The sequence below is a fragment of the Lepidochelys olivacea genome, assembly GCF_965140295.1.
Source record: "Lepidochelys olivacea isolate rLepOli2 genome assembly, chromosome: 2".
NCBI lineage: Eukaryota > Metazoa > Chordata > Testudines > Cheloniidae > Lepidochelys > Lepidochelys olivacea.
In genome coordinates, this window is record NC_140412.1 from 3,275,001 (window position 1) to 3,295,442 (window position 20,442).

Here is a 20,442-nt window from a genome sequence, read left to right on the forward strand (position 1 = left end):
TAGATCGCGGATGAAAATATTGACTAGGTTGGGCCTAGTACTGAACCCTGTGGAACCACCCTAGAAACACCTCAATTTGATTCCCCATTGACAACTACTTCTTAAGATCTGTCAGCCAGTTATTAATCTATTTGATGTGTACTCAGTTTGCATTGTATAGTGCTAAATTTGAATCAGAATGTTGGGTGGTACTATTCCAAATTACTAACATAAGTCTAAGTGTATTATACCTATGCAGTTACCTTGAGCAAACAAACTTGTAATCTCATCAAAGAAGGAAATCAGGTTTGACAAGACCTATTTTCCGTGAAACCATGTTGACTGGCGCTTACTACATTCCAGCCTTTTAATTCTGTATCAGTTGAATTACGTATCGGCTTTACCATTATTTTGCCAAAGATTGATGTCTGGCTCGGTGGCCTATAGTTACTTGGCTCATCCCCCATGGCCCTTTTGAATAGTGACATAAGTTCAACATTCTTCAAGACTTCTGGAATTTCTTTGGTATTCCAAATGACTTGGTTGACTCTCAGCACCAGAAACATGTCAGGTAATGCTAGGAGGCAACACCAGAGGTGCCCACTTCTGGCCTCTGGGGTGAAAGAACAGATTAAAAGAGGAAAAGTGTTCATATACAGCAGAGCATGAAAGCATATATCTGAATCATCGACCTAGAAGTAGATCCTGGAACAGCCAACATGAGGCATCTTCAGGTTTACAAGACTGACTGATTATGCTTCTGTTTCAGTATAGAGACCTCTTGCTGACTGCTGCAGCGCACAAGATGGCAAGCGGTGCAATTGGCAGTCCACTTACGCCTATTGCAGGGTCACTGGAACAAACCAGCTTATACAGAAGAGGAAGATCAAGGGAAGGAGTGTTGTTTAGTGGATAGACAAGATTTGGGGCATTTCTATTATTGGATCTGCCAGTGGTCATTCTCTCTCTCTGACCTTGTGCACGTCACTGACCTCTCTGTTCTTCAGTTCATCCATCCTTAAAGTGGATGTCCTTACCTACAGAGCCTCTTGGGCCCCTGAGCCTGAAATGGGTATATGTAAAACAATGAAATGTCCTTGAATGAAAGGAACTGTGCTAATGCAAACAATTATATCAAGAACTCCTCTTTATTCAGATGTGCCAGAAATCTGAGCAAATACAGAGCTCGGTCATGTCTAGCTCAGGTTGAGACACAATGCTGGCCTGCCTTTGATGGCCACGAATCTGCTCGGGGCCCAGGGCAGCAGTCACCGGAAGACAGCAAAAAAGATTGAGTCAGTCTTGGGCATTTTGGGGAAATGGAGCAAAGGTCAGAGACTGACTAACTGGAGGTGTCCCGAATGCATTAAGGTAGTGATCAATGGCTCCATGTCTAGTTGGCAGCTGGTATCAAGCGGAGTGTCCCACGGGTTAGTCCTGGGGCCAGTTATGTTCAAAATCTTCATTAATGATCTGGAGGATAGCATGGATTGAACTCTCGGCAAGTTTGCAGATGACACTAAACTAGGAGGAGAGGTAGATACGCTGGAGGGTAGGGATAGGATACAGAGGGACCTAGACAAATTAGAGGATTGGGCCAAAATCTGATGAGGTTTGACAAGGACAAGTGCAGAATCCTGCACTTAGGACGGAAGAATCCCATGCACCGCTACAGACTAGGGACCTAACGGCTAGGCAGCAGTTCTGCAGAAAAGGACCTACGGGGTACAGTGGACAAGAAGCTGGATATGAGTCAACAGTGTGCCCTTGTTGCCAAGAAGGCTAATGGCATTTTGGGCTGTATAAGTAGGAGCATTGCCAGCAGATCGAGGGACATGATCTTTCCCCTCTATTCGGCATTGGTGAGGCCTCATCTGGAGTACTGTGTCCAGGTTTGGGTCCTGCACTACAAGGAGGATGTGGAAAAATTGGAAAGAGTCCGGCGGAGGGCAACAAAAATGAGTGAGGCTGAGGGAACTGGGATTATTTAGTCTGCAAAAGAGAAGAATGAGGGGGGATTTGATAGCTGCTTTCAACTACCTGAAAGGGGGTTCCAAAGAGGGTGGATCTAGACTGCTCTGAGGGTAGCAGATGACAGAACAAGGAGTAATGGTCTCAAGTTGCAGTGGGGGAGGTTTAGGTTGGATATCAGGAAAAACTTTTTCACTAGGAGGGTGGTGAAGCACTGGAATGGGTTCCCTAGGGAGGTGGTAGAATCTCCTTCCTTAAAGGTTTTTAAGGTCAGGCTTGGGGCTTGGTCCTGCTTTGAGCAGGGGGTTGGACTAGATGACCTCCTGAGGTCCCTTCCAACCCTGATATTCTATGATTTTAACCTCAGCAGATTGTGCTTGGTCACACACAGCTGCACAAACATTAGCATGCACCCCAGTTTGTTGCTGAAAACTCATTACGTTGTGGCTAGGGGGCGGACTTATCTGAGCTGCTTTGCCTATGCCCGTCAGCAGGGAAGGCAGCACCATTGAACCTTAAACAGAAATCAAGTGATGTGGCAGATTCACAATCAGTGTTTCTCTAGATTTTCAGAGGGGAGGCACTGCGGTCTTGGTAACGAGTCTGGGGATCACTGTGACTCGGGGGGCAGTGGGCAGCACAGTGCTGAGTGGGAAGTGTCCAACCCACCTTCAAGCCAGCTTGAATGCTCTGTGTGTACCTGATAAACCCTGCCAGTGGATGATATATTTGATGTCTGCATGCTTGCAGCTTGGTGGCGGGACCAGCCCTGTCAGTCACTAGCAGCGTCCCGCCTCCCCAAGTTCCCACAGTGTTACCTGCCTCTCCAGTGGCTCCCCCACCCTTCTCTGCTGCCAGGCTTTTCAGCAGGAAACTCCAAACTTCAGATTTTGACCAACGTCTGGCTTAGTGTCTGTCTACTTCCCTGCCACATCCCCGCTGCACTCACCTTTTGGGGCGATTGTCCCCTCAGCTCTGTTTCCCCTCCTGGGGCACTGGCAGTAGCTGGTACCCTTGCAGATTTCTGGGAGGGAGCTCTAGACCAAGAAAAGCCAGAGGCCAAAGGATGGGTCTGTGTCTCCTGCTTCTCCCAACTTATTCCATGTCTTACTGGGGAGCTCAGCCGACTCTCTGGGCAGAGTGGAGTTTCCCTCACAGCCCAGTCTGGGCAGGATAACCTCAGCCGCCCCGTCTCTGCGCGGGGAGCAAAGCCAGAAGGACAGTGCACCAGATGGAGAATTGTGCTGGAGTTCCTACATCCCACTCCAGCAGCCATGCATATGTCTGCAGTGCTTAGCTGCCTCCTTCCTCTGTGCTTCCCCCTGGGTCATGAATGGAGGGTACTGAACACAGCACTAATTCTGCCAGCGCCAGAGAGTGTGGTAAGGGGTCTTCAGGCCCAGCTCCCTCCCTTTCTATAACACCACCATCCCCCATATTCCAGGCTGAGATCTGGGGAAACACAGGCTCATCTGTGTGGATCCTATGCTGTAGAGAGGGGTAGAGCTTTTGGGGAGCCCATCCCTGAGTCCCAGGCCAAAACCTTCCTGGAGAAAGCCAGAAGTGTTCCACGTGCAGGAAGGGAGACACTAAGCCCCGCCTCTTTGAGGGCAGGGAGGTCACTAGTCACGTGAAATATTTTTGGAGAAATATCTATGCCCAGCCTTTCTCCCCAGCTCTGAAGCAGGATCCTAGGGGCTGACTCCCAAAGGGAAAGTATATCACCACTGGGTCCCCTGCTCACCGACAGAGAGTGCTACATGGCAGGTCCATGCAGAAAAGACCAGGCTACAGACATGTGCTGGTTTCTTTGGGTATATGCATCTGTACACATAAAAGGAAATTCTTCCTCCTCATGGGAGGGAGGCCAGCTATTTGGATCAGCTGTATATCCTGCTCCTCGTGCTCCTTTTGAACAGTGGTTCTCAACTAGGGGTCTGGGGCCCCCTGCGGAGGTAGCGAGCAAGTTTCAGGGGGTCCACCAAGCAGGGCCAACATTAGACTTGCTGGGGCTCATGGCAGAAAGCTGAAGCCCCACCGCATGGGGCTGAAGCCCAGGGCCCTGAGCCCTGCCACCTGGGGCTGAAGCCGAAGCCTGAGCAATGTAGATTTGTGGGGGCCCCGGAGGCATGAGGTCCCAGGCAGTTTCCTTGCTTGCTAACCCCTAATGCCAGCCCTGGCTTTTATATACAGAAAACCAGTTGTTGTGAGATAGGTGGGTCTTGGAGTTTTTCTACCATGTGCGGGGGGGCTCAGAAAGAGAAAGGTTGAGAATTCCTGCTTTAGAGGACTTAATAAGGGAATGTGGGTTCCTGCCACAGCTAAATAACGGGAAGTATTGGGCTCTCATCTCCAGCTGCTGCTGCTGGTCACCACACCCTAATGTCCAGGTTATGATTCCTGGCAGCTGCTGCAGGTTCTGTTTTATGTGGATTCTTACAGCACATTGATCACTGTAGCTTGACATGCCTCACTACTGCTATCTCACCTCCTCTCTAGAGCTGGCCATGGAACGAAAAGGGGGACAGCAGCCCAGGTCTGGAAGAACAAGCAGGCACTCACCACTTTTCTTTCTAGCCCCCTGGCCTCCATGTTGTGAGGCTGGAAGGTTCTTCAGTGTGCAGCCATTCAGCTTCAGCTTGAGTGTCGCTAGCAAAGGGAACGATGGCTCTTGTCCCTGCTGGTCAAGGACACTCAGTGTTTCTCCCTGGGGGAGATTTTTACCTGAAAAAGGGTCCACCTCACCATACAGGCCCTTCACAGGCACCCTGGTGCAGGCAAGCATGACCTCAGCCCTAGTCCCCCAGGGCCTGGAAGCTTGCAGGTGGTCTCAGACCAACAGCCCGCCCCCCGCCCCCCCCCCACACCAAAAACTAAGTATGAAGTGTTATCTGAGAGCGTAAGTGCTTCCGTCTGCTCTGGCAAGCAATGCCAACGTGTGTGAGTGGCACTGCAAGTGGGGGCCCTCTCAACCTACCAGTACAGAAGGGTAGAAATCAGTGTGACAAGGGCAACTGGGGCTTTGGGCAGATCAGTTTCCAGCTCTTACTCAAACGGTGGGAAACTTTTTGCAAAGCTGAGGCTGTTCAGAGTCATGGGAAAAGTTGACGTACTCTCCTGGCTGCTGACAGGTGCTATAGCAAGCAACCCGGGTCACATGGCAAGTTGAAGCAGTCCCTGAAGTACAACAGGAGAAAATACCATGCTGCAAAGGGGAGAAAGAACATGTGTAGGATGCTGGGGCGAGGTCCACAGCTGCCCTCCGTTACCTCAGAGCTGTCTGCGTGACCCTGAACCAGCCCTTTCTGGAGTTAGACCCTGGATTATGGGAGCAAACGGGACACTGCAGGGGGGGCACTCTGTGAAATTACAAGAAATCCCAGGAACAGCTTTGTCCCAGTCCCAATCTCAAGCAACCCACGGAAATGCAAGAATGTGAATGAAAACCATCCACCATCTACTTCAAATTGGGGCAATAAAACTAATTTCCACTCCTCTGTTTCTAGCCTCAGAGAGTTTGGAACAAACAGAGCATAGTTCTGTCTGAAGCATGTGAGCGAGTTCCTATGGGAGGTTTATCTTTGCATTCCCGTGTTACCATCCCTCAGATAATTGTTCCACTCTGCCACTGGATAGCAAATTCCCACCCCCACCCCCTGAACTTTGATAAACACTATTTGATCCGACAAGTGCTCCCAGGGTCTTTCAGAATCATGGTAGTATTAATACTGATTTTGAGGAAGAAAGAAATGTACTTTATTTTCCTAGACAATTTTTTCTGATCATGGCGCTATGCAAAGAGAAAGCTGAAAAACAGCGATAGTTTCTGGAGTATCAAGGGTTACATTCTTGTTCTGATTGTGACAGTCAACACACCTGATGGGGTTTTCATGAATAAACTGAGAAGAATGTGATCCGCCCTACCCCAGAGAGAAATAACTATTCCTGATCTAGGCAGAGGAAGTTTCTTAACTCTGTGCATTGCCCCTCAAGAGGGAGGGGAAAACCAAGACTGAAATGCCAGAAGTTAGAATAAGCAGGGTGGAATCTGCCCCCTGAAGCATCCAGTCATTCTACGTCAACTTGAGGGGCTGGTGATTGACCTCTTGGCAAATGGAAACAGCAAAGTGCCCTGTGGCCTCTCCATGTGTCAGGACCTGGGATGGGAGGTGGTGAATAACCTCTTGCAAAGCTGGGCAAAGTATCTGTTCTACGCCTTTTCCCCTGGTCCCCAGGATTGTACAAATGATCAAAAGCAGAGAACAGCAGTGATGCTGTTGAAGAGGTTATAGCTCTCTGGTCTGTGGACCTTCGGCTGTTTCTAGCTCATTGTTTGCTGTTACCAAAACCAGTCCTCCATCCAGGAGGAGATGGATTCAAAGTGGGTACTTGGATGAAGTGATTTAAAATGCTTACGGACCCTCAAAGAAGTTGACAAGTAGAATTTATTCAGCTGGCTGTGCAAAGTCCATAGTTTAACTAGCATGTAACTCAAATGAAGCTTAGCCATGAGTTCCTCCAGGAGGGCTTTAGTGTGGGTATAGGACTGCCAAGCCCAAAAGTCGGGTCTCAGGAGTATAATGTTCAAGAAAAGGAAGTTTTGTATGAATCCTGACATTAAATATTCCATGAGGGTAACAACCCACAGGACCATAAAGCACAACCATGGAACCTCATACCGCTCCTTATGGCATTACCCAGATTGAACCCCTGCAGGAGTTGTCTTGATTTATTAGAGTAGACCTCCTGACAGCTACTGTCTCCAATCAGAGGAGTTTTTGAAGTTGAGAGCTTTCTTTGATGAGACTCAGTATTGTGCTTGGTTTCAGAGTAACAGCCGTGTTAGTCTGTATTCGCAAAAAGAAAAGGAGGACTTGTGGCACCTTAGAGACTAACCAATTTATTTGTGCATAAGCTTTCGTGAGCTACAGCTCACTTCCTCAGATGCATCTGAGGAAGTGAGCTGTAGCTCACGAAAGCTTATGCTCTAATAAATTGGTTAGTCTCTAAGGTGCCACAAGTACTCCTTTTCTTTCAGTATTGTGCTTCTAATTCGGACACGTAGTTTTGAACTTTCAAGGCATTGATTCCCAGAGTAAGGTCAGACATTTTTCTTCCTTCTGTTAAGCATCAAAATACAGTCCTTAGGAATAGTAACAGTCTTTGGGTAGAGAAGTCTTGTCTTTAGGTGACATTAAGCAAGTCCTTTAGGTGGTCATCAAAACATGCATTCACCATAATGCTATATATGGGTCATCCAGTTTTTATCCGATGCCTTTTTTGGAGGGCTGGAGGTGGGGAGCAGAAATCTTCTCCACACCTTAATGCCCAGGGGAATATGAAGGATATGTAATATACCTGCTTTGGGATGTTCATATTTAAAGGATGATCCTGCTTTCAAGCGTGGAGGCACACTGCTGTGAAAATCCCAGTGTAAGGGATCTGTGGACCTTAGCACAAGGAAGAATAGGACAATTAATCTGTATTGACCTGAAAACTTCCATTCTGTGAGTAATAAGGTCCACAGATCAGGCCCACCCTGGGACAAATGGATCAACCAAAGTAGAAACTGACATACAAAGATTCAGGTTTGTCTCATAGAGGGAATTCTCCATGCTCTGCAATAAGATAAATTGTTGTGCTTTTTCCTGAAGGTATGTTTAACACAGTCTGTAGTTCAAGACAGTAGAATTGAATTCTCCTGGCTTTGGAAGCTCTCTCAACTGGAGGGAATGTCAGAGGGCAGGGCATTCCCCTGCTGCCAGTGACTGACAGGTCTGGTTCTGCTCTAGGCTGCATGCAGGTTGAAGTACCTATTGTAACAGATCTGCAGACTTCATTATTTGAATAAAAGAAATTTTCAGGTGAGCACAACCTAGTGTTCTTCTCAGTCATAATGGAATATCTTCTTCAGTGTCCATCGTAAACACTGATCAGAACCGCTCCTAGGAGCAGGTAGGCCCAATGGTCTGAATAAAGGCCTTAGATCCAAATGGCTCCTTGGTTCTTTGGTAATTCTGGCTGAACCATTGACGCAGTGTGTGACCTTGATAATCCAGTTGATCTTGTGCCTTTTTTAACCCAGCTGGAAAATTTGGTGAAGGAACCTCCCTAATCAAAGCAGTAGTTGCTTTTGAGCTGATTGTTTCCCAGGGAAAGAAATCACATGGTACAATAACTTTTATTTTGGACGGTATCAGTGGATGATCTCCACACTCTTGGCAGAGTTGAGTAGCAGAGAGAGATGAAGAGATCTGGGCCAGGGAGAAAAAGAGATGATGGTTTTTATTGTATTCCTTAGATTTGTTTAAAGCACCTCTGGAAACGTCTAGATATTTGCATATTTGTATAAAAATAGTTTGAATGGTACTGTTCTCAATGGTGGTAGATGACAGAACGAGGAGTAATGGTCTCAAGTTGCAGTGGGGGAGGTTTAGATTGGATATTAGGAAAAACTTTTTCACTAAGAGGGTGGTGAAACACTGGAATGCGTTACCTAGGGAGGTGGTAGAATCTCCTTCCTTAGAGGTTTTTAAGGTCAGGCTTGACAAAGCCCTGGCTGGTATGATTTAACTGGGAATTGGTCCTGCTTCGAGCAGGGGGTTGGACTAGATGACCTTCAGGGGTCCCTTCCAACCCTGATATTCTATGATTCTATGAACTTTTAAGGAATTGGACAGTTGATGAGGCAGAGCATTCCAGGCACTCAGAGCTGCAGTGGGAAAGGCTCTTGTCTGATTAGAGGTATATCATGTGACGGGGCAGAGATGAGGGTGGTGATAGATGAATGGGGAGAGGAGAAAAAAGAATCAGGCAAGATGCAGGATTAGCTGGGGGAAGGCCAGTGAGGCCTTGAAAACCAGCAGAATTCTATTCTGTTTAGGGGCTTTATACGGCCCCGGACACCCTAGTGTCTGAGCGCCTCAAATCATTAATGGATTTTATCTTCACAGCCCCTCTGGGAGGTCAGGGACAGTTATCCCTGTTTTGAAGACAGGAAGCTGAGGCACAGGGTGGTGTAAGTGACTTGCTTAATGTCACCCAGGAAGTCTGTGGCTGAACCGGGAATTGAACCCAGGTCTCCTATGTCCCATTCCAGCGCCCGGATCTAAATCTTTTTTGCTTTGCCTGTTAAATGAGATCTAAGACTGGTGGCATTGTTTTGAGCATGAGGGTCTGGAATCCCATTTCTGTGTGTATCAGGAGGGTGAGCAGCAGCATCCTGCGAGATATGAAGAGCTGGAGCTCGGGGAGGCCAAAGGCAGAGAAGAGGAAGGCAGAGCTGGGGACTTCTTTCCAAATCCTAATTTGTATGACTCTTGAAGAATAACGTCAAACAAGGGCCATGAAACCCTCCTGTGCATTGCTACCTCTAGCAGAGGGCACACCTACCCATGGACTCCTGGGGAACGGATTGTGGGCAGGGTAGCTAGACCCAAGAAGAACCTTATCTGAACCCTTTGATACACATTGTTATTGGTTTCTCTTGGTCCTAATCCAAGGATAGCATCTCCTGCTGGTTGTGGGGGGAGAAGCAGCCTGCACAGATGCAGACTTCCTCTTGGGCACTGACCAGTTGAACCAGTTCTCTCACACTCCCTAGGAACTAGAGGTGTTTCCAAACTAAGCAGTGCAAAGGAATTCCATCTGGAGTCTGTCATGCTTTAGTTTGCTGAGGCAGCTCTCAAAGTGGAGGGGCTCTGATAAGGTGAGAGGATTACCTGCTTCACAGTCCTTGACCAAGGCTCATTTCCATGCCACCCACAGTGGATTCTGTCACATGAGCAAAAGCGGATGTATTCATAATGCGGAGCAGTCAGTGAGAGATCTCAGAGCCCTCTCAGTTAATCTGGCTTTCGCTTAACTGTGACCAGAGCCCTGTAATCTCATTGGGTTTGTTTTACCACTTTACCTGAGGATTTAGAATGATAGACATTAAGAGATGGGAAAAGATTTTGGATCATCTAGTCCTTCCCGCAGGGACCAGTGCAGGACTCTTCCTTACTCTGATGACATCTAGTGTTTTGTCAAGGCTAGTGTTAAATGCTTCCAAAGGTGAACTGCAGAGCAACAGACATGCTGATTTCCTTACCTCTGGTGTGTGTGTGTGTGGGGGGCTGGAACCTAATCAGTTAAGTAAGTCTAATTTGGACTCTTTGATGACACTAAGAAAAGGAGGACTTGTGGCACCTTAGAGACTAACCAATTCATTTGAGCATAAGCTTTCGTGAGCTACAGCTCACGAAAGCTTATGCACAAATAAATTGGTTAGTCTCTAAGGTGCCACAAGTCCTCCTTTTCTTTTTGCGAATACAGACTAACACGGCTGTTACTCTGAAACCTTTGATGACACTGTGTATTTTCCTCTTTTGCCCACTCTGGGTCTGAGATTGTTGGTAATTCAGTCTCCTTGGAAAACAGCTCTTGTCTTTAACTGTTGGTTTTACCTTCCTCTGCCCATTACTGACCTTTACTTTTAAAACCTGACCTCACCATATCTCCACCCCACTCAGTCTGGTGATTAAGGCACAGTCTATCTTAAAACCATGGCAGGGGTCTACTTACAACATGGCTATCCCCTGACTCAGCTAAAAATGGTCACAAACTGTACTGTAGATTGGAGCTTAACGTGTCCCTGTAACGGATTAAAGCCTTGGGCAGTCCAGCATCTCAACTCAAGTACAGGGACACAGCTAAGGTCCGGCTGTACTGTAGCTTTAACCATTTACTATCCGCTCCTGTGACTCAGTTATTAGTTGTAGCACAGATTGTGTATCGCGGTGCTACAACATTCCTTGCTAGACAAAAGAGGCAGCAGCCAGGGTCACAGCAGTAGAGGGTCTAGCGCTATCTGGGAGGTCTTGTGCAAAGAAAAGCTGCCGTGTCCCTAACACCCCAGTGATGAGCGAGACAAAGGAGAGGACGGGTGATGTGTTTTATTGGACCAACCGACCAACTTCGCTTGGTGAGAGAGAGAGCCTCACCCATTGTCTCTGGGACCAGCACAACCACAGCACCCCTGTATTACTCCAGTGGTTGACACATTAGCTCTCCAACTACTGGTCCTATAAAAGGATGTAGAACAAGGCTTATGGAAATACTCCCATATCTGACTGCCCTGGATCTTCTGCACAATGATGTGGCTTGTGAGTCTGCGGGTCCCAGCATACAAAGCTTCACCTTAAATCACCCTTCACTTGAGAAGAATCAGATACACTCTACAGCCCATTTTAAAATCCAGCCACAGTACCTGGATCTAAGTGACTGTGGCAGTGAATTCCACAGGTTAACATCACACTGCATAGGGCAGAGTTCCATTCTTAATGTTGATGATCTTGCCAGATCGTATTGATATTTACTTTTAAGCATTTTTCTATTTTTATCCATTTAAATTTTCACTGTTGCACAAAATTATGGGTTTTAAGTGATTTGTGGGAAGTTTATGGAGAGGTCAGACCATAATTATTTCATGACAGCAGAGATTGAGATTCAAAAAGTTAAAGCTTTATAACTGTTAAAACTCAAATTGTCCAACATCACATGTCAAAATATACAAATTAAATTGCCTTAAACCAAACCCCAGCAGGTTCTCAAGCAGCATTTTCCTTACTTTGCCTCTCTGTAAATTCCAGTGATTATCACTGGAAATATTTATTGACAGCTTGTGTGTGTTCAGTGAAATCAACATTTACCAGTAAAAATCTAAGCCTTCCAATTTCCTGTTGTTCCTTTTGTTTCATTTTCAACGTCCTGTCCTTTTAATATTAAGGTGTCTCTGTGTTCTCTTACTAGTAGACGGTGGTGAGAAGGAAGAGGGACTGGCCAATTTGATGATGTCCTTGCAAAAGCTGATTACCTCAATCAAGCCCCCATCTTTCCCTTCTTCTTTCTAACCCAAGTAACACTCCTCTTTGCATTCTCTCATTACATTTAACCCCCCCCCCCGTGACCCCTAATCACCTTCGATTTCTTTCTCTGTAGCTCTTCAGTCTCCACTCTCTCTCTCTCTCTTGAGGTCAGGCCATCAAAACTCAATTCTCTTTCAGTCCAGCGCACCTACTGGTATGCAGGGGACCACCCGGTCTGTTAGGGGTGAGTTCTGTTTCTGGATTCCCCTGAAGCAGACATAAGGGCTGTGTGTACAATGCAAGGCATGTTTCTGTTACAAGGGGAAGTACTTGCCCCTGTGCTCTTCAGGACTGTGGGGGGGATTTTCAAAGGCACATGGCAGCTAGGCACGTAACTCCCACTGAAAGTCAAAGAGTTAGGCACCTGACTATCATTTGTGCCTCTGAAAATATTTGGCTGTCTCCTCTCTCTGCCTTGATTACACCTACCAGAAATCCCTCTGGATCCCCCTGCCCCAGTGACCCTTGTAGCTGCAGGTGAGTGTGTGGAGACCCCTGTCTAAAAGCTCTTTTTTTTACAGTTCGCCAGTTCCTTCAGCGTGGCATCAGCCCCAGTTTGTACAATGAAGATGGCCTCACTGCACTGCACCAGGTAAGCAGCCTTCCGAGGTCCCCACTGGCAAGAACCCTTTTCAGCTACCGAGCCTTCCCCGCAATCTGTGCTTCTGCTGCAGTTCACTTTTCAGTGTCCAGTCCCTGCACTTCTGTTCAGTACTTGTCTTGCATCCCCCAGTCTCATGGCTTCTAACTTACCTTCACTTCCTCCAGTCACATTGGCTTGGGAGGCTGTGACAACCATGTAGCCTCTCCCCCCTTCCTGAAGGCAGTGCCTCGCCAGTCCTGTGCTAGTAACTGAGGCAGAAATCTGTCCTGACTCCCCTTCTTTCTCTGTCTCCACCTTCTAGCTAAATGCGTCCCTTTGCCAGCTCACTCTTCTCACCTGAGTCAAGGACACTGCTCCCCAATCCCTTACTGTGTGGAGTAGCTGCACCAACCATCAGACACCAGCTTTGCAGGAGGGAAGGGCCGAGAAGCAGGGTCAGTATTTTTCTTAGTCACGATGACTTTAAACTGAGTTGAAGCTGCAGGTTCTAGACATGACTCTGGAGGCACCACCTGGTGGTTCCAGTGGGATCATTCCTATTTTCTTATCCCCCAATACCCCAACCCCTTCGATGCTTGAAATAAGAGATGCGGGTACCACAGGCGACATAATCTCTCACTGCAGCTAATAACTGCTTCCAATGGCTTAGATCTGGGCTCTCGATACTTTGAAGAAAAGGCAGACCTTGGACCAGAGTTTTCTCGCGACTTGGGCTGGGAACACTGGCGAGGGAGGGGCTGAGTGTCAACTGGAAGCTACAAGGTGGTGCTTTTAGCAATCACAGACATGAGTGCAGCTTGAAAATAAGGTAGATTTTTCTCCCCCAGTGAACATATAGAAATTAGTGTCTGAATTTATCACTCACAATGGTTCTTGCACTTCAGAGTATTGACAGTCTCTCAGTGATGATAATAAAATGTCTTGCTCTTCTCCAGCACCTTCCAGTGCTTCTCAAAGTGATCTCTCTCTCTCATCTTCATGACCCCCCTGTTATCCAGGAAAGTTCTAGTGTTCGGAGTGTGAGTTCTCTGAGCCAGGAACAGTCTGTATTTCATTTCCTTTATAGCCCCAAGCACACGACTGGTGCTTTTATCTGTATCTGTCTGCCAAAATAAATGCATTTTACAACTTTGGCACTGGGGTGAAGTGACTTTATTCACTGCATATTAGTTATAGAGTTAGGAATAGAACCCAGGAGTCCTGACTCTTAGTTCTGTGCTTTAGCCACAAGCTGGTCCTTCCCCAGCAAACTTTGTTCGAAAGGTTACAGATGATCTGGTGAATAGCTGTTTTGGACCCATTACAAACTAACATGGAATGAACCACAGCTGCTAAAACTCATAATTGCTAACCATCCGTATGGCATAACGACCACAAATCATAATCATTGATACCTCCGACAGCCACCAAAAATCTTCACGATTCCAGTCCAGTCACTGATGGCTCACCTAGCAGCCTTGAATCATCCCCCATATTATGATGTCGGTAACTACAGAGCTAAGTAAATAACCAAGCAGTAAAATGCAACGGGGCATTCCCACCTAGAGTGAGTTAATTGAACAATAACTGTTACAGCAGCAGGCACGTCCTAGAGGCTGATGACTGACTCAGAGCAGTTAATGGCCTGAGACACAGCGGAGTCTCCTTGCTTCTCTTATGGGAATTCTCTCCATTACTTCTCTATTCAGATGTCTGCTCCGAGGAAGCAGACTCTGGCCCCCTCTCATCATCTGTCTTCTCTCTCCTTTCACCGTCCTTGCCCGTTGCTGTCTTGTGCACTTTTTCATTAAGCTCAGGTTTAGTGAAACTTTCACAGACTCGCCTAGTCGAGGCTTACCCGGAGACGAGTGGCAGCATTTCAGTGAGCCGGAGCTAGCTGCAGCCACCTTCACTTTTAGTAAGTAGAAGGTGCTGGTGGAGGCTCTGCTTTGAAATGCTCTATCTTGAGCTGAGGAAAAGACCCAGGCATCACTGTGGAGGGTACAATAAAAACCTTTCCTCAGTGTGCAACAGCAGTCAAAAAAACAAACAAGACATTAGGATGTGTAAGGAAAGGGGTGGCGAGTAATGCTGAGAATATGCTGATGCTGCTCTATAAATCACCGGTAGGACACACTCACCGGCCCTCACTATGTTCAGTGGAGGTCTCTATCCCAAGAAGGACATAGCAGAAATAGAGAGGAGGTTCAGATACAGATGATAAAAATAAAGACCTGGAAAGAGTTCTGTATGAAGAGAGACTGAAAAGACAGGAAAGGGGTGAATAAGAGAAGGTAAAACAGAGGTATACAAAATACCACATGCTGTAGAGTAAGGCAGTAGGACAAACAGAAGTGCTTCCTCTCATTACAAGAACAAGGGGACAGTTAATCAAAATGTAAAGTGACAAATTTAAAACTGGTGCTCTTTTTACTCAGTATGTACTACCACTAGTCAGCATTGAGGCAAAGGGTTTGCATTAGGGTCGGACAGTTAAATGGGCAGTGAGAACATCTATAATTAGATTAGATAGGATGAAAAAAATTACAGGGCTATAAACTCCCCTTCCTCAGGGCATGAGCCAAACACTAGCTGAAGGGGGGTAAGGAAGAAACTTCCCTGATGGGCAATTGTCCATTGTGTAATTGTCCACTGCAAATTTCCACTGCAAATTTTCATCCCTTCCTCTGCAGCAGCCGGTGTTGGCCACTGTCACAGACAGGGTGCTGGACTCAGTGAATCACTTGTCTCATTTGACATGGCAGTTCCTAGGTGTGGATAGTCTGATGTGTGTGGTGTGGCATGAGTGTGTTTGCTTTGATTGGCTGCTAAAAGGAACATGGATAAATCCTTAAAAAGAAAAGGAGGACTTGTGGCTCCTTAGAGACTAACAAATTTATTTGAGCATAAGCTTTCATGAGCTACAGCTCACTTCATCGGATGCATTCAGTGAAAAATACAGTGGGGAGATAAATCCTTGTGAAAGCTGCATGATGCTCCTCTGCAGCAGAGAGAGGCTGAGTGACCAGTATTTACAAACACTGAGCCAGCAATGTCTGTGCTGAGACAAGCATGTGTATTGACATACCCAAATGAAAACAGCAGATACTTGGATTAAGGAAAGCACACGCCCCGAAGGAATTAGAGGATTGTAAATGGCCCAGCAATCTAGTAGCAATGTAATTAAATACCCCCAGGCCCCAGCAACCATCTCTTGGCAGGGTTGCCACTTCTTAACATTTGTTTAGACAGACTTGTGTATCCTGATGTTCTGACACCCTCCAGCCAGTGTTGTTGCATCATGACTCTTGATAGACTGACATCAGGACCTGTTAATGGCTCTGCAAGCAAGATACAAGATCATCCAATCCACCTTGCTGACTCTAGGCTAGAGGCAACCCGATGAGGGCAGAGTGAAGCAGTGCTCTTTCCAGTCCCAGCCATGAAGGGTGGTGATGCGTTGGAGGGCGTTCAGAGAAGAGCCATGTAAATGATTCAAGGATTAGAAAAACCTGCCTTATGGCGATGGAAAGAAAGAGCTCAGTCTATTTATCTTAACAGAGAGAAGGTGAAGGGGTGACTTGATCACAGTCTATAAGTACCTACATGGGGAACAGGTATTTTATAATGAGCTCTTCGGTCTAGCAGAGGAAGGTCTAACACGATCCAGTGGCTGGAAGTTGAAGAAGCTAGACACAATCAGATGGGAAATAAGGTGTCAATTTTTAATAACGAGAGTAATTCACTATTGGAAGAGGCTACCAAGGGTTGTGTTGGATTCTCCATCACTGACCGTTTTAAAATCCAGATTGGTGGTTTTCCTGAGAGATCTGCTCTAGGAATGACTTGGGGGCAGGTCTTCAGCCTGTGTTACACAGGGGGTCAGACTAGATGATCACAGTGGTCCCTTCTGGCCTTGGACTCTCAGAATGAATGTCATAGAGTCGAACACCCACATTACACTGCTGTATACACCAGCTAGTTAGTTGCTAATCTCCATGAAATGTCTGCTGCCTCAGGTGTGAAAGCGATAACAGCAAACGAGTTTATTTCACACTAGCTGTTTCTCCCACAGGCTTTTCCTTTGCTTTTTGCCATCTCCCCATCCTTGTAGGATACAAGGTGACAGGGGCTTTGCAGTGTAAACACATGGTGAGTAATAGCCAGTCGCAGTGGTTGTCTACACTACCACTTATGTCTCTCCAGGGTGTGAAAAAACACCCTCCTGAGCGATGTAAGTTACAGTGGAGTCGCATCTTACATGGGGGTTAGGTTCTAAAGTCAGCGTGTAAGGCAAAAATTGTGTATAGTCAAAATTACCCTTGAAAATCCCTTAAATCATCCATAAAGTACAGTATACTGTACATGGTTTTGTGTATACAGCCCTGTACAGTAATATGTATAACTGTATAATGTATACAGTAATGTACAGTATATAATAAAGAGAACATATGCAAAATATAATTTTACAGCATTGTATCTTTCATTACAGGGGGGTAATTACAGGGGGTCGTCAGGGCTTGATGTCGATCCAGGAGACGGCGGAGAGCTTGGGTGATGGAGAGAGAGTCGGAGATGAAGTGGTTGGCTCTGATTCAGCTCAAGAAGTTGATTGCATAGGCTCGTCTGCTGCTGGTTGTTTTTCCTTGAAAACCATGGTGATCGGCAACTGTCGCTGTTGTCTCTTGAGCGGCTCAAACGTTTCTTGGTGCGGTCTCAAATCATCCGTAATACTCCATGTGATTTTGCGGCTCCGTTCCATAGAGGGATCGTATTCAGAAATTAAATCATTCAAGTGTTTCACTGCTTGGAACACTTCAGCAAATTTATGAAGATTCCAACTTGCTGGCTCTTCCTGGTCGTCGTCGTCATCTTCGTCTTCTATAGGCGATTTTATCAGTTCCTCTGACTCTTCGTTAGTCAATGTTTCTCTATGGCTCTCGATTAATTCTTCAATTTCTTCCTCAAGGATGTTGATGAAACCACCACCACCCACTTGCCTGGCCACCTGAACAATGCGTTTCACTTTTTTGTCAATGGTCGGGAAACCCTTAAAATCATTCACACATTCTTTCCATAGGTTTCGCTAACATGCATTGACTGTTTCAGCCTTGATTGCATCCATTGCCTGTTTAATATAAGTGATGCAATCGGCAATGTTGAAGGACTTCCAACACTCCATCACATTGAGATTGGGATCAGCATCCATAGCGCTATGTATCCATGAGAACGTAAGCCTCGTGTACAGGGCCTTGAAACAGCGAATCAGGCCTTGGTTGAGAGGTTGGAGGATGGAGGTGGTATTGGTGGGGGGAGAAAGACAACTTCCACATTGTTATGCACAAACCTGAGTGTCGCAGGGTGGCCAGGAGCATTGTCTACGATCAGCAGCACTTTAAAGTCAAGTCCTTTTCCCTTCGAGGTACCGTTTGACCTCCGGAATGAAACACTTGTGGAACCAATCCAGAAATAATGCTGCCCTCACCCAAGCCTTTTTATTTGATTGCCAGAACACAGGCAGGAGATTTTTGTTCTTGCCTTTTAGGGCACGGGGATTTCCAGCCCTGTAGAGCAAGCCCAACTTTATTAAATGCCCTGCCGCATTGCCACAAAACAACACAGTCACATGGTCTTTAGCTGCTTTGAAGCCAGGGGCTTGTCTTTCCAATTTCAAAATGTAAGTGCAGTTCTGCATTTTTTTTCCAAAAGAGCCCAGTCTCGTCAGCATTAAAAACTTGTTCGGGAAGATAGCCCTTTTTTTCTGTGATTTTCCTTAATTGTTCGGGGTAGGCTTTTGCTGCCTCTTCATTGGCAGATGCAGCTTCACCAGTAGTCTGCACGTTTTTGAGGTTGAAGCGGTTCCTAAAACTGTTAAGCCAACCTTGGCTGGCTTTGAATTCCTTCTCCTCAGAAGGCTGTCCCTCTTCGGCGGGAGGTTTGAACAGCGCATAGAGGCTAAGAGCCTTTTCTCGCAATGTGTTGCCATCGATAGGCACACGTTTACGGTTCTTGCCTTCCAGCCATAAGTTTAATGCCTTTTCAATCTTCACTAAAGTTTTATCATGCACCTGGCTCGTCACCTTAGCAGTTATTGGAGCACTTGATGCCGTGGCTTGACAAATTTCTCTCTCTCAAATCTTGATGGCATGGATGCTAGATTCGTTGTGGCCATATTTACGCGCCATGTTGGAGACCGACATACCATCTCTCAATAAGTCCAGCACAGCCAGTTTTTCCTCCAGCGTTGGAACAGATCGCTGTTCCTTTGGCTGAGCACTGGATGAAGTAGTTGGCTTGAGTTTAGGGGCCATGTTGTATGAAAAATACGAATCTTTAGACACGAGAATCACACTCACCGCGGCGAGCTGCTCACGCTATGAGAGGCACGCAGGAACTGAGACCGACTGAGGGAACAGCAGATTCACGTCTCCCATCTCACGCTCACTCCGGGGCATACGCTCATTGAGTGGAATGGTGGGCGGAATCGTGTACAGGTATCTTGTTGTTTTTCTTTTTTTTGCCAAGCGCGTGTAGTTGAATTCGTGTACGTTAAATGTACGTATGATGCGACTCACCTGCTCACCGAGAGACGCGCCGGTGTGGACCGCGCTGTCAGCGGGTCGTAGCTACAGCCGCATGTGGAGGTGGTCTTACTGTGCCGACGGGAGAGCTCTCTTCCATCGCAGAGAGCGGCTACATGAGCACTCGTACTGCTGTGCCGCTCTAAGCTCGCTAGTGTAGATCTGGCCTTCGGTCTGGCTGAGGTCTCATTTCTTTCTGTCTCAAACTTTGGTGTCTGACTGGGGCTTTAATATTTTAGCCGATGTGACGAGTTCAGCAGTGGAGCCTGCCCGTTCCGTGTGGTGAGTCACGTTGTGCCGGCCGGTGCCTGGGCGCCTCGCCTGGTGTGGAGCACTGCGCTGTGTGCAGAGACCGCAGTTAATGCCACAAGTACACAGCAATGGAGCTCCACCGCCTTTATCTGGACGGTGGGTTTGGGCTCCTGCTAATTCCAGTCGAGATTCTGTGGTGGCTGGTGCTTTGGTTTTCAGATCACTCCCTGCTCATCTGCTTGATGGTCTTCAGTACCCACGGTTCTTAAGCCCTTTGAATTTGGCCTCCTAGGGTTCAAAAAGACCAAACTTCCCATTTCAAGTGACTCCAACCCCCTGACTTGGCGTAAAGGAGCTTTTGCCACTGACTTCAGTGGGAAGAGGATCAAGCCCACAGTGATCCTAGCTCTTCCAGGTTCCCTCCAGGGCCCTCTTTTCCGCTGTGCTCCCTGTCCCCTGCCTCTTTCCTTTCTCTTGAACCTCACTCTCTGTGATCTGGAGAATGTCCTGATGCCAAGCCACTGATGTGTTTCTCTTCACCAATCCCCAGCATGCACTGAACTCTTGGGAGAACGTAATGCCTTCTCCCTCTCTCCACCCTCCTGCAGGCCAGGACTTCCTGTCTGCCGATGCTAGGAGCTCCAAGCGGTGACAAGGCAGGAGCTCTTCACATGGGCTGCAGATGGTACTGAAGAGGGGTTAGGTGCGTTATTGGCCTCCGCTCCCTTAGGAGCCTGTCAGTCCATCATCAGGCAGGAATTTGCAGTATGAATCCACCGATCAGTTCTAAGAACTTCTCAAAGCAATGTCCCCTTCACACCCATCTAACAGGTCTGGCTTGCTTCCACCTCCTTTCCCAAGAGCCCTTCTGGTGGGTGTTTTCAGTGACCAGGATCCCCCCAGCAGCTAAGCGGTCAGTGGGGACAGAGAGCTGGTGGGTAGAAGTTCCCTGCCCCTGCTCTGGACCAATGTCTGGGACCAACACAGATACAACAACACTGTGTACTGCCCCTTTCTGTCATGCAGGTTCCTTTTCCTTAGTAACAGGCGGGCCGGCATCCTCTCCTGCTGTTGCCATGTCTTGGTTTGCTGGGAGTAAGCAAGTCCCATCCTGGTCAGACAGGGTCAGCATCTTAAAGAGCTGCTTATAAATCTGAACCAAGACCCC

General features: G+C 47.1%; 1 protein-coding gene across 6 annotated transcripts in view; it reads left to right on the forward strand.

The window, feature by feature from the left end:
- The window catches only part of PPP1R16A (protein phosphatase 1 regulatory subunit 16A), an 83,154-nt gene that overhangs the window by 49,044 nt on the left and 13,668 nt on the right, over positions 1–20,442 (forward strand). For 5 of the 6 annotated variants that reach the window (XM_084621900.1, XM_084621899.1, XM_084621903.1 and 2 more), the window contains one exon: positions 12,380–12,450. In XM_084621900.1, coding sequence (XP_084478026.1) covers positions 12,380–12,450 — 71 coding nt within the window. Of the gene's footprint in view, positions 1–12,379; positions 12,451–12,763; positions 12,897–20,442 lie in introns of all 6 variants that reach the window. The other variant, XM_084621904.1, reaches the window with a different exon arrangement.